The sequence below is a fragment of the Oncorhynchus clarkii genome, chromosome 24 (assembly GCF_045791955.1).
Source record: "Oncorhynchus clarkii lewisi isolate Uvic-CL-2024 chromosome 24, UVic_Ocla_1.0, whole genome shotgun sequence".
Lineage (NCBI taxonomy): Eukaryota > Metazoa > Chordata > Actinopteri > Salmoniformes > Salmonidae > Oncorhynchus > Oncorhynchus clarkii.
The window spans coordinates 30,674,113-30,687,538 of record NC_092170.1 but is presented as its reverse complement, the minus strand read 5'-3'; the positions used below and the strand labels follow the sequence as shown (position 1 = coordinate 30,687,538).

Here is a 13,426-nt window from a genome sequence, read left to right as displayed (position 1 = left end):
CACACAGGAACACAGAGACACAACCACAGCTACATATCACCAGACCTCACACAGGAACACAGAGACACAACCACAGCTACATATCAACAGACCTCACACAGGAACACAGAGACACAACCACAGCTACATATCACAAGACCTCACACAGGAACACAGAGACACAACCACAGCTACATATCACCAGACCTCACACAGGAACACAGAGACACAACCACAGCTACATATCACCAGACCTCACACAGGAACACAGAGACACAACCACAGCTACATATCACCAGACCTCACACAGGAACACAGAGACACAACCACAGCTACATATCACCAGACCTCACACAGGAACACAGAGACACAACCACAGCTACATATCACCAGACCTCACACAGGAACACAGAGACACAACCACAGCTACATATCACCAGACCTCACACAGGAACACAGCGACACAACCACAGCTACATATCACAAGACCTCACACAGGAACACAGAGACACAACCACAGCTACATATCACCAGACCTCACACAGGAACACAGAGACACAACCACAGCTACATATCACCAGACCTCACACAGGAACACAGAGACACAACCACAGATACATATCACAAGACCTCACACAGGAACACAGAGACACAACCACAGCTACATATCACCAGACCTCACACAGGAACACAGAGACACAACCACAGCTACATATCACCAGACCTCACACAGGAACACAGAGACACAACCACAGCTACATATCACCAGACCTCACACAGGAACACAAGAGACACAACCACAGCTACATATCACCAGACCTCACACAGGAACACAGAGACACAACCACAGCTACATATCACCAGACCTCACACAGGAACACAGAGACACAACCACAGCTACATATCACCAGACCTCACACAGGAACACAGAGACACAACCACAGCTACATATCACCAGACCTCACACAGGAACACAGAGACACAACCACAGCTACATATCACCAGACCTCACACAGGAACACAGAGACACAACCACAGCTACATATCACCAGACCTCACACAGGAACACAGAGACACAACCACAGCTACATATCACCATACCTCACACAGGAACACAGAGACACAACCACAGCTACATATCACCAGACCTCACACAGGAACACAGAGACACAACCACAGCTACATATCACCAGACCTCACACAGGAACACAGAGACACAACCACAGCTACATATCACCAGACCTCACACAGGAACAAAGAGACACCACATAAAAACACACTCTAAATGATCCAGTCTAAAATACACAGTGCTTGTTTACAGTAAAATAACAGACCCTGCAGAATCTGGAAACAGACAAACAAAACTATTAAATATGAGTTATGACTGAGGCTTGAACATAAAACACAAATACATATAAGACAAGTGGAATTCAACTGTAAAGTCACATTTCTGGGCCCGTTATGAGACAGCTTACACTAAACAGTAAACACCTACGATAATCAATACCAGTGTATCACTATATTGCAGGAAACTATGTAATTCAGAAAACAGATTACAATAATGACCAATAAACATAAACATATGAAATGCAGTAGTGTACATATGGAACAGTCTGTAAATAAAGAGTGTGACTGACCTGGTCACAGACGGGGCTGTTGTCGTTGGTGTCAGTCACAGACACCTCCACGGTTGCCCTGGTGACGAACAGGCCGTCGCTAGCGGTAACATTGAGGAGGTATAGTTCCTGTTCCTCACGGTCCAGTGGGCGCTTCACGTACATCTTCCACTCACCCTGCACCTGCCCCAGGGCAAACACCCCCCGAGGGTTCCCACCTGAGGAGAGAGAGAGAGAGAGAGTTTATATACACACTCGAGGGTTCCCACCTGAGGAGAGAGGGAGAGAGTTTATATACACACTTGAGGGTTCCCACCTGAGGAGAAAGGTAGGGAGGGAGAAAGAGAGTTTATATACACACACAAACCAGAGAAATGCACACACACTCACAGTCTCACTGTCTAACAAACAAAAACACACACACAGGAGGCTGTAGTCTGAGGGCCAACACACACACACACACACACACACACACACACACACACACACACACACACACACACACACACACACACACACACACACAGCGCTCCGTCTAACACAGAGCTTTTTATTTGGACGTTGCACTGGAATTAACAGTGTAGCAATCAATGAGTGTCAAGCACATAAGGACCTTGGTAATTCACCACCTGTAACAGCAGCCGGCTCAGCTCAGCACTACAGTAGGTAGTGCCATCTTCCTACCAAATACACATTAGACTGGGTCAGCGACAGCATCTCATTCACAGAACCTTAGTAACTACACTCACACCTGCCCCTCAGAGAGATAGAGGGTCAAGGAAGGATGGAAAGAGATAGATGATGAAAGAGAGAGCGAGGAAACAGAAGAGGACGAGAGAGTGAAAAATATATAACAAAAGGGAGAGAGAGAAGAGAGGAAGAGGAGAAAAGGGAGAGAAGGAGATGTAGCGAGAGAGACAAACAGGCATACATGTAACCTACAGCTGAAACACTGAAGAAGCTGTTACAGTGGTATTACTGAGTTATTATGTGGAGACATTTAGAGTTGTGTAACACTTACTGTTCTCTGTCTGTACTAGACACAACACTCTTCACAGCAGAGTGGACCTTTTCACAGAGAGCAAAGAAGCCTCTCCTAGACTAGTGAGTGAGCGGGAGGCTGCAGTCTCAGTGTGAGTACCAGCCATGCAGACTCAGTAATAGACTACAGTTGTAAGATATTAATTTGAGGAAATGTGAATAATTATGTGGATTATAATTAATGGACATTTTTTGTACCGGTTGATACATTTTTCGTTGTGCCAATCAATTTTAAAGTGGAAATTACAAACTTCAGTAGTATTTTTAAACCTTCAATACAGTACAACTTTGCATTTCCTGCTGTACAGGGAAATTCTCAGCAACAAAGGAGTTGCTATACACACACAGACAGACATGCAGACAGGTAGGCAGGTATGCAGACAGGCAGGCAGGCAGGCAGACACACAGGCAGACAGACAGGCAGGCAGGCAGTAAGACAGAAAGGCAGACAGACAGACAGACAGACAGACAGACAGGCAGGCAGGCAGGCAGGCAGGCAGGCAGGCAGGCAGACAGTAAGACAGAAAGGCAGGCAGACAGGCAGGCATGCAGTAAGGCAGACAGACAGGCAGACAGGCAGACAGACATACAGACAGGCAGGCAGTAAGGCAGACAGGCAGACAGGCAGACAGGCAGGCAGACAACAGACAGACAGACAGACAGACAGACAGACAGACAGACAGACAGACAGACAGACAGACAGACATTGAGAGAAAGTAGGACGTGAGAAAAAGAGGGAAACAACATAATGACAGAGAAGAGAAGTGCTAGAAGTCCTCGCTTTTATCTAGAGTGACATATAATAAGTGCATTCGATTAAGAAAGTGTCCACAGAGTGTAGACTAGGGATCTGACATCTGAGTCAACCTAACTCACTGACCACTACCCCCTGACAACACACCACACACAGCCAAAAGACTTCTGTCAGTCACAGATATTATGTCTGTCTGAAACATCTCTCCCCTCCCCTCCCCTCCCCTCCTATGACAACAACATCCTAATTGGTTTTTCCTCTTCCCTCCCCTCCTATGACAACAACATCCTAATTGGTTTTTCCTCTCCCCTCCCCTCCTATGACAGCAACATCCTAATTGGTTTTTCATCTTCCCTCCCCTCCTATGACAACAACATCCTAATTGGTTTTTCATCTTCCCTCCCCTCCCATGACAACAACATCCTAATTGGTTTTTCATCTTCCCTCCCCTCCCATGACAACAACATCCTAATTGGTTTTTCATCTTCCCTCCCCTCCCATGACAACAACATCCTAATTGGTTTTTCATCTTCCCTCCCCTCCCATGACAACAACATCCTAATTGGTTTTTCCTCTTCCCTCCCCTCCTATGACAACAACATCCTAATTGGTTTTTCCTCTCCCCTCCCCTCCTATGACAACAACATCCTAATTGGTTTTTCATCTTCCCTCCCCTCCTATGACAACAACATCCTAATTGGTTTTTCCTCTCCCCTCCCCTCCCATGACAACAACATCCTAATTGGTTTTTCATCTTCCCTCCCCTCCCATGACAACAACATCCTAATTGGTTTTTCCTCTTCCCTCCCCTCCTATGACAACAACATCCTAATTGGTTTTTCCTCTCCCCTCCCCTCCTATGACAACAACATCCTAATTGGTTTTTCATCTTCCCTCCCCTCCTATGACAACAACATCCTAATTGGTTTTTCCTCTCCCCTCCCCTCCCATGACAACAACATCCTAATTGGTTTTTCATCTTCCCTCCCCTCCTATGACAACAACATCCTAATTGGTTTTTCCTCTCCCCTCCCCTCCCCTCCTATGACAACAACATCCTAATTGGTTTTTCATCTTCCCTCCCCTCCTATGACAACAACATCCTAATTGGTTTTTCCTCTCCCCTCCCCTCCCCTCCTATGACAACAACATCCTAATTGGTTTTTCCTCTTCCCTCCCCTCCTATGACAACAACATCCTAATTGGTTTTTCATCTTCCCTCCCCTCCTATGACAACAACATCCTAATTGGTTTTTCCTCTCCCCTCCCCTCCCCTCCCCTCCCATGACAACAACATCCTAATTGGTTTTTCATCTTCCCTCCCCTCCTATGACAACAACATCCTAATTGGTTTTTCCTCTCCCCTCCCCTCCCCTCCTATGACAACAACATCCTAATTGGTTTTTCCTCTTCCCTCCCCTCCTATGACAACAACATCCTAATTGGTTTTTCATCTTCCCTCCCCTCCTATGACAACAACATCCTAATTGGTTTTTCCTCTCCCCTCCCCTCCCCTCCCCTCCTATGACAACAACATCCTAATTGGTTTTTCCTCTCCCCTCCCCTCCCCTCCTATGACAACAACATCCTAATTGGTTTTTCCTCTTCCCTCCCCTCCTATGACAACAACATCCTAATTGGTTTTTCCTGTCCCCTCCCCTCCCCTCCTATGACAACAACATCCTAATTGGTTTTTCCTCTCCCCTCCTATGACAACAACATCCTAATTGGTTTTTCCTCTCCCCTCCCCTTCAATGACAACAACATCCTAATTGGTTTTTCCCCTCCCCTCCCCTCCTATGACAACAACATCCTAATTGGTTTTTCCCCTCCCCTCCCCTCCCCTCCCATGACAACAACATCCTAATTGGTTTTTCCTCTCCCCTCCCCTCCTATGACAACAACATCCTAATTGGTTTTTCCTCTCCACTCCCCTCAATATGGTCTGATAGCTCTAAACACCCGACTTCCCATTTCATCTCAACATCACTAAACTCTGTGTAATTAAATCAGCCGGTGGCTAAATGCATGATATTGATCTATCGATGCGAACCGGGCGGGGACAACGGACCGAGCGGGGACAACGGACCGGGCGGGGACAACGGACCGGGCGGGGACAACGGACGCAAACGGAGCACACATAAAAATATTTCCATCATTGTAAATGATTCAGACACACAGACACACTTCCTGTAAGCCTGACCAACCACATTGCGCCTAAATTACATCACAAACACTCAATCATTACATTTCCTTTTCCCAGTTTGTTTACATTTTATTAAACTTCCATGATACCTTATCAAGTATGGTGTGGGACAACTAAGACGCAGAAGTCTAGGTGAGGCTTTGAGAGCGGCTGGGAGTCAACGGATTTGTCATATCGCATCCCCTGGCTTCCGTCAAAATGTTAAAATCCTCCCAAGACAACACCCAGCTAAATGAAATGTTGTTTTTCACCTTGTGGTGTTGGTACATGTTCAATACAGGCATTTTCTTTGTGCTAGTATAACAACATATATCCCTATATCCCTGGTTTTCTAACTATTTCCTGCTGTGTCAAAGATCGATTCAATGTGTCTCTTTGTAAAAGTGTGTAAAATCCGTTCAGGTCACATCTAGCTGTCGTTCATTCTCTTCTTCTCCCAGCAGTGTGTAATGCCAATTCTCTCTCTCTCTCTCTCTGTTTTGGTCCAAGCTCTCTGTCATTGATCCTCTCTCTTTCTCTATGCAGTGTTTAACATAAGTTAATTCTCCTTCTCAATCTATCTCCCTCTCTCTTTCTGTTGTAGGTAAGGTCACATCTCTCCCGCCCTCCCTCCTGGCAATGCTAATTACAATTTCATTCAGAAGAGGGTTTCCTGCTTTTCAAAGTCCTTCATTAGCTTCCTATTCCCAGTCGGCATGGCGATCCACCGCTCCGTCTCATTGGGCGTTCCTACTTCATTGTTATTTCCCCACTTGTCAATTAGCAGAGAACAAATCAGGCAACTCTAACCCTCTTTTCAACAAGACATTCATAAAAGACAGATTTAGTCATCTTTTGTCCTTCTCTCTCACCTTTTATATCTTTGTTTCATTATGTAACAAAACAGACTTTACCACTCTTTCAACTGCCAGGTGCTTCACCAAACCAAATACTCAGCTCCCTAAAAGGTAAAAACATTTATGAAAATCACTTCCCATTGATGTCCCTGGGTCAACCACAATCTAATTAACTCTCTCCAGTCTCCACTTTAAAATAAACACCCATCCATTAAAGCTATGGAAATAAATAAAAACAGGATATATCGCTATAGCAACAACTTTCATCAAATGCACCGCAGGTACACTTAAACTGTTTACTATAACTCTATTTACTACTTCCGCGGCGTTCGCCGATGTCAGGGGGGTTGTGCAGGCACGCCATATTTTGTGATGAAAAAATTGCTTATCTGGGAAAGAGCTAGTCTCAGCAGTATTCAAATCATTATTACTGCGACAACGTTTGTTTATTAATCAAACCTCCACTGCTAGTATGCGCAAACATACCTAAGATATGAATAAAAAATTTATGAATTATGAATCAAGCCTCATACTTAATTTATTGTTATTGGTTTCCCTCTTGTATATTCACAAGCGTTGTTGTGATGGTTTGGAGATGAGCCAGGCAGAATACAGAAGAGTTTATCTAAAGTAAACAAGGAAACAGACAGTGGTACAGACAGACAGACAGACAGGCAGACAGACAGACAGACAGACAGACAGACAGACAGACAGACAGACAGACAGACAGACAGACAGACAGACCGACAGAGAGACAGGCAGACAGACAGACAGACAGACAGACAGACAGTCACACCGACAGAGAGACCGACAGAGAGACAGGCAGACAGACAGACAGACAGACAGACAGACAGACAGACAGATTCACACCGACAGAGAGACCGACAGAGAGACAGGCAGACAGACAGACAGACAGACAGTAACACAGACAGAGAGACCGACAGAGAGACCGAAAGAGACAGACAGACAGACAGACAGACAGACAGACAGACAGACAGACAGAGAGGCAGGCAGTGAAGTGAGACAGAGAGACAGAGTCAGACAGAGATAGCCAATATGAAGGTAGAGAAGCAGACAGACAGTCAGTGAGTGAGACAGGGGGACAGAAGACAAGTTGAAAGACAGACAGTGAGACAAATGAAGATGCATAAAGAGGACAAACAGCTAAACACATTAATAACACACACACTCCCATTCACTGACTCACCTGTGATGTGATAGCTGACTTGGCGGTTCACTGTAGAGCTGTCGTCGTCTCTAGTGTTGAGCACCGCCACCACCTCACCAGGGGGGTCGCTCTCGCGCACCGAGCCCAGGTACCTCTCATCCAGGAATCTGGGCGGGTTGTCGTTGATGTCCGACACGGCCACGGTCACCGTGGAGGTGGAGGAGAGGGCCAGGGTCTCCCCCAGGTCTGAGGCCACCACCAGGAAGGCGTAGGACGGGTACATCTCATGGTCCAACTCCTTGAGAGTAGAGATCCAGCCAGTGTTGGTGTCAATGGTGAAGGTCTGTGTGGATTGGTCAGGCTCCCCTTCGGATTGCGCCAACGTGGCTAGGCTGTATGTAACCTGTCCGTTAGCTCTAGAGTCTGGGTCCAGAGCCTGAACCTGGAAGATTATGGTGCCGATAGGCATCCCTTCCATCACTGTCGCCTCGTAGGAGTTGGATTCAAATGCTGGCTTGTTGTCGTTCAGATCCAGGACTTTGACTTCTACGTCAACGCTGGTCACAGAGTCCAGCTTGGCCTGCTGCACGGTGGCTGTGACCTTGAAGTGGAAGGCAGTGATGACCTCGTGGTCCAAGGGCTTGTCCAGCTTGATGACCCCAGTGTCCCTGTCCACCACCAGGACTCCATCCTGGTTGTTCTCCCCGGTCTCTCCGTTGACCAGAGCAAAGGTGACTGGCAGCGAGGCGTAGCCTGGTGGGGTGATGAGGCGGACGGACCCTAGGGCAGCTCCGATAGGAGTGTCCTCTGGGACGGTAAATGAGAACTGGGGTTGGGTGAAGGAGGGGATGAGGGCGTCAGATGCCAAGACGTGGATGTAGACTGATACTAAAGAGTGCTTGACAGGGATACCTCCATCTACTGCTTTAACAAAGAAAGACAGGACTGAGTTGCGCAGGTGGCTGAAACTCCCCTTGGTGACCATCCAGCCGTTGTCAGGGTCGATCTCTAACATATCCGCCACGGGCACGTGTGCCTCGCTGTAGAGCGAGTATGTCACCTTAGAGTTGGCACCGTCGTCAGGATCATACGCCTGGATCTGGGTCACCAAGAAGCCCTTGCCTACGTCGGATTTGACGGAAGCACGGTATTCTGTAGCTCTGAAGCGAGGGACATTATCGTTGTCATCCACCAGGGAGACCCGGACGGTGCAGTAGGAGGCCCTTCCACCCCCGTCCTGGGCCGCCACCGTAAGGACAATGTCCTTGTTGGCAGGGTCCTCTCTGTCCAGCTTCTCCAGGGTGGTGATCTGACCATTGGCGTCCACACTAAACTGATCCTTCCCCACGTCGTTGACGAATGAGTAGGTAATCTGGCCAAACACTCCTGGATCAGCATCGGTCGCCCTAACCTGGTAATAATAGTTAAGTTACTTTCTTTTAGATGGGGTATTGTACATAGTAAACATGTCAAACAAAACATATTACAAATACTATTACAAATATAGTATCATGTGCATCAAAGATTAATTAAATAAAATACACAATTCATTACCACAAGCTGGATACTTTAAAATAAATGGCTCTTACCTGGATCACCTTGGTTCCTACCGCTGCATTCTCTCGTACCTCTGCATCGTAGGCATTCAGTCCAAACACAGGGCTGTAGAGGTTGGCCCCCAGGACCCTGACGTGCACCTGGGCTGTGCTGGTGAACACCCCATCAGAAACGGATACATTCAGACTGTAGGCTGGCTCCATTCTCTGCTTCCTGTGACCAGACAGCGTGATGATACCCGTCTTACCATCCATCACAAAGTTCATCCTCTCGTTTCCTGACAGGATGCTGTACTCCAGTTTGTCATAGTCGGAGCTGTCAGCATCCGAAGCCTGGACGCAGGTCACAAAATAGCCCCTCGTGGCCAGTTCGCTGACATAGGCCTCGTAGAGAAGCTGGTTGAACACCGGAGGGTTGTCGTTCATGTCATTCACCACCACCGTGACCGACACTTCACTGCTCAGCGGTGGGAAGCCGTTATCGGTTGCCCTGACGATGAAGTCGTAGCGCTGGACCAGCTCGTGGTCGAGCATGCGGGCGGTCAAGATGAGGCCGCTGCTGCTGTCGATGTGGAAGTGGTCGGTGCTGTTGTAGGCATCTGTGGGGTAGAATATCTGATAGCGTACAATGTTGTTCTTCTCAGAGTCTTTGTCGGTAGCCACCACTTGCAGAGCCGGAGTGCCAATCATGGCAGTCTCAGACAGAACTGCCATATAGGACATTTTCTCAAACACCGGAGGGTTATCATTGAAATCATTAACTGTGACATCTACGTCCACCTCAGCACGGGCGCCGGTCAGGTAGTCTGTGGCTCTGATGGTCAGACGGAAGGATGGGGCGATCTCATAGTCCAGGGAGTTGATGACTCTGATGACTCCGGTGTCAAAGCCGATGTCGAACTGCAGAGAGGGGTCTCCCTCCACGATGGTGTAGATTATGTTCTGGCCCTCAGGGCTGGTGGCGTTGATTCCTAATATGGGAGTGTGTACCGCTACGTCCTCGTTCACCGACACTGCGTAGAAGGACTTGTCGAAGACGGGCATGGCCTTGTTCACCACGGTGATGGGGAACTCTAAGGTGGAGGAAAGAGGAGGGTAACCTCCGTCCTTGGTGTAAACTACCATCTGGTACTCCTGGTTGGACAGGTCAGACTCAAAAGACTTCTTCAGACGGAGGCCGCCCGTCAGCCTGTCGATCTCAAAGTGTCCGTGGTCGTCTTTCAGGTAGTAGGACACCTCTCCGTTGATGCCTTTGTCACGGTCCACAGCGGTGACCCGGAATATGGCCGAACCAGGTTCGGCCTCCACTTGGACAGCAGCGTAATACGGTAGTCCCACGAACACAGGAGCGTTGTCATTAATGTCCTCTACCTGGACCCTGACAATCACCCTGGCAACACGCAGACGGTCGTGCTCCCTCCCTGCCTCCACCACCAGCTCATAGAACTCCTGCTCCTCACGGTCGAAGGGAATACCAGTGGTCTGGATTACGCCCGAGGTGGGTCGGATCCGGAAGCGTGTCCCAGGATTCAGTAGGGTGTACTTGAGGGGCTCATTGAGGCGATTCCCCACTGCGTTTACCACGGCAACTTTGGTGATGTTGGTATTGTTCTCTTGGATGGACGAGGAGTAGAGGCTGTGGGCAAAGAAGAGGCCAGAGTCCAGCGTCTCACGGACCAGAACAGTGACTAGAGCAGTGCTGGAGAACTTACCGTCGGACACTTTGACGTTGAAGCGGAAGCGTTCCTTGGAGAAGTTGTTGTTTTTGACGGTGATGATGCCGCTGGAGGGCTGGATGGTAAAATGCTCCAGGTTGCCATCTGTCACTGAGTAGATGAGCTCTGTGGGGATGTTTTGGTCTGGGTCCATAGCTGAGACCTGTAATGCCTCCACTCCTACATAGGTGGGCAGCAGCAGGACAGTTTCGTAGGTATCTTGGGTGAAGCGAGGTGGAGAGTCATTTGTGTCGATCACCTGGATGGTGACCTCGGTGGGGCTATCCGCTGTCAGCTGAGGCCTCCCACTGTCTCTCACATGAACATGAAAGTTAAAACTAGCAAACGTCTCGTGGTCCAGGTTGGCGATAGTCCTGATGGAGCCGGTGCCAGAATCCACTGTAAAGAACATCTTGGCTGTGTCCTCAACGATCTGATAGACCAGGAGAGCGTTCTGGTTGCGGTCAGCATCAGTGGCCTTGATGACCAGAGGAGTTTTGTCTGGGTTCAGGACCACACTGTTGATGGGCGCCGCCTCGCTGATACTACCCTGGTAGCACAGCAGCTGGAACACAGGTGGGTTGTCGTTTTCATCGACCACCCGTATGAGCAGGGTGGCGTTGGAGGCCATACCAGCCATATTGGTGGCCTGGACGATCAGGTTGTAAGATGCTGTGGTCTCATAGTCCAAGGGTTTCTGAGTTGTGATCACGCCACTGTACTGGTTGATCCTGAAGGTGCGTTCGCTGTTGCCATGTCGGATGTCGTAGGTCAGCGTGGATTGGCTCATGGCGCTTACTGTGGTGACAGAGGTTCCCACGGCAACGTTCTCTGTGACCTCGGCCTGGTACTCGGTCTGGGGGAACTTGGGTCCGGCGTTGTCGGAGAGTGTGACGGCGATGCGAACCACAGAGGTGGCAAAGAGTGGTGGGGAGCCGTTATCGGTGACTCTGATGGTAATGACGTAGTAGCCGATGGTGGAGAGGTCGAGTTCGCGGGCCACAGAGATGATCCCCAGAACCGGCTCAATCCGGAACGTGTTCCCCGTGTTGCCTAAAGGAAAACAGACATAAGAATGAATGATAAATACTAGTGCATCGAAATCTATATCAACTGCTTGTATATTGTCATCTATTATCGATATACTGTCTAAATCAGGGGTCTCCAACAGGTCGATCAGAAGCTACAAGTAGCTTGAAGCCCACCTCCGAGTAGCTTTCTAAACAATTCTGAAAGTACATGCAATTATCACGTTTTCCCACGGCAAAATGTCATAAACAAATCTCACAAGTATCAGACACAAGTATCAGACACCGCAAGCTCCCAGCTACTATCTAATCAACGCGATATTAACATTATCCTACCCCTGGTTAGCCACTATTGGCTTAAAAAAGCAAATCTAATACAATATCTGCCAATTAATTTCCAGCAATATTGCCCTTGTCTGTCTGTGTGGTGCGCTGGTTTGTCTATCACTCTGTGTGAAGCCAGTTGATGTGATAACCATCTTGTAGGTTGACAGAAATACTTTCCCCAAAACATTCTCAATTAAATGTTAACTGCAAAGTAGGCTTACCTGGCAGAAGTATATCATGAGTAAGTATATCATTTGTATCTATTATTTGTAATGAAAAGAGTAGCAGCAGTACAGAACCATCGCTAGACCGTCATATTAGATGGCACATTCCTCAAATTAGAAGGGCCATATGCGCAACTAAAATTACACTCCAAAATAAATGTGTTAGTTTACTTCCAGACCCTCCAAAAAAGGGTCTTCTGATGTGATTTAAGCATGACATGGACTCAGAACATCCAATTGTATTGTTTCTCTGTGAACAATTGTACATTTGAGTGTCAAACTCTAACTAAATCTAAAATCAGGTTAAATAAAAGTGAGAAAACATCATTTGCGAAAAATCTAACAGAATTTTGGGAAGAAATAGGAGATTTTATAGGACCCCCTTAGAGTGGTTAATAAACAATTACTTGAACAGGTATATTGACAGAAAACATCTTGAACTCTAAGGACCTGGGAAGAGTTACAAGGTAGAGGAGCAGGGAAGAATGGGCATATTTAAAAGCTGGAAGAAAAACAATTGTGGCTCCCACCATGTTTCATTTTTAAAAGTAGCTCTCATGCTAGAAAAGGTTAGAGAACCCCGGTTCTAAAACTCGTATTATAAACTGGGTGGTTTGAGCAAAGAAAGCTGATTGGCTGAAAGCTGTGGTAAACGGTATCAGATGGTATACCATGGGTATGACGAAACATTTATTTTTACTTCTCTAATTACATTGGTAACCAGTTTATAATAGCAGTAAGGCTCCTCAGAGGTTTGTGATATATGGCCAATATACCACAGCTAAGGGCTGTGTCCAGGCACGCAGTGTTGTGTCATGCTAAGAACAGGGCTTAGCTGTGGTATATTTGCCATATACCACACCTCCTCGGGCCATATTGTTTATTTACAAAGCCATTTGTATAGTTGCTCACCTGATTCCATGGTATAGAGGAGTTCTGCGTTCTCTCCTTTGTCCTTGTCCAGGGCAGTCACCTG

General features: G+C 47.5%; 1 protein-coding gene across 1 annotated transcript in view; it reads right to left on the bottom strand.

The window, feature by feature from the left end:
• The window catches only part of LOC139382860 (protocadherin Fat 3-like), a 264,053-nt gene that overhangs the window by 71,594 nt on the left and 179,033 nt on the right, over positions 1-13,426 (bottom strand). Inside the window, exons 9-12 of the mRNA XM_071127101.1 lie at positions 13,363-13,426; positions 9,190-11,924; positions 7,640-9,011; positions 1,617-1,813 (exon numbers count right to left, since the gene is read on the bottom strand). The exon at positions 13,363-13,426 is cut by the window's right edge and continues 147 nt beyond it. Coding sequence (XP_070983202.1) covers positions 1,617-1,813; positions 7,640-9,011; positions 9,190-11,924; positions 13,363-13,426 — 4,368 coding nt within the window. The remainder of the gene's footprint in view (positions 1-1,616; positions 1,814-7,639; positions 9,012-9,189; positions 11,925-13,362) is intronic.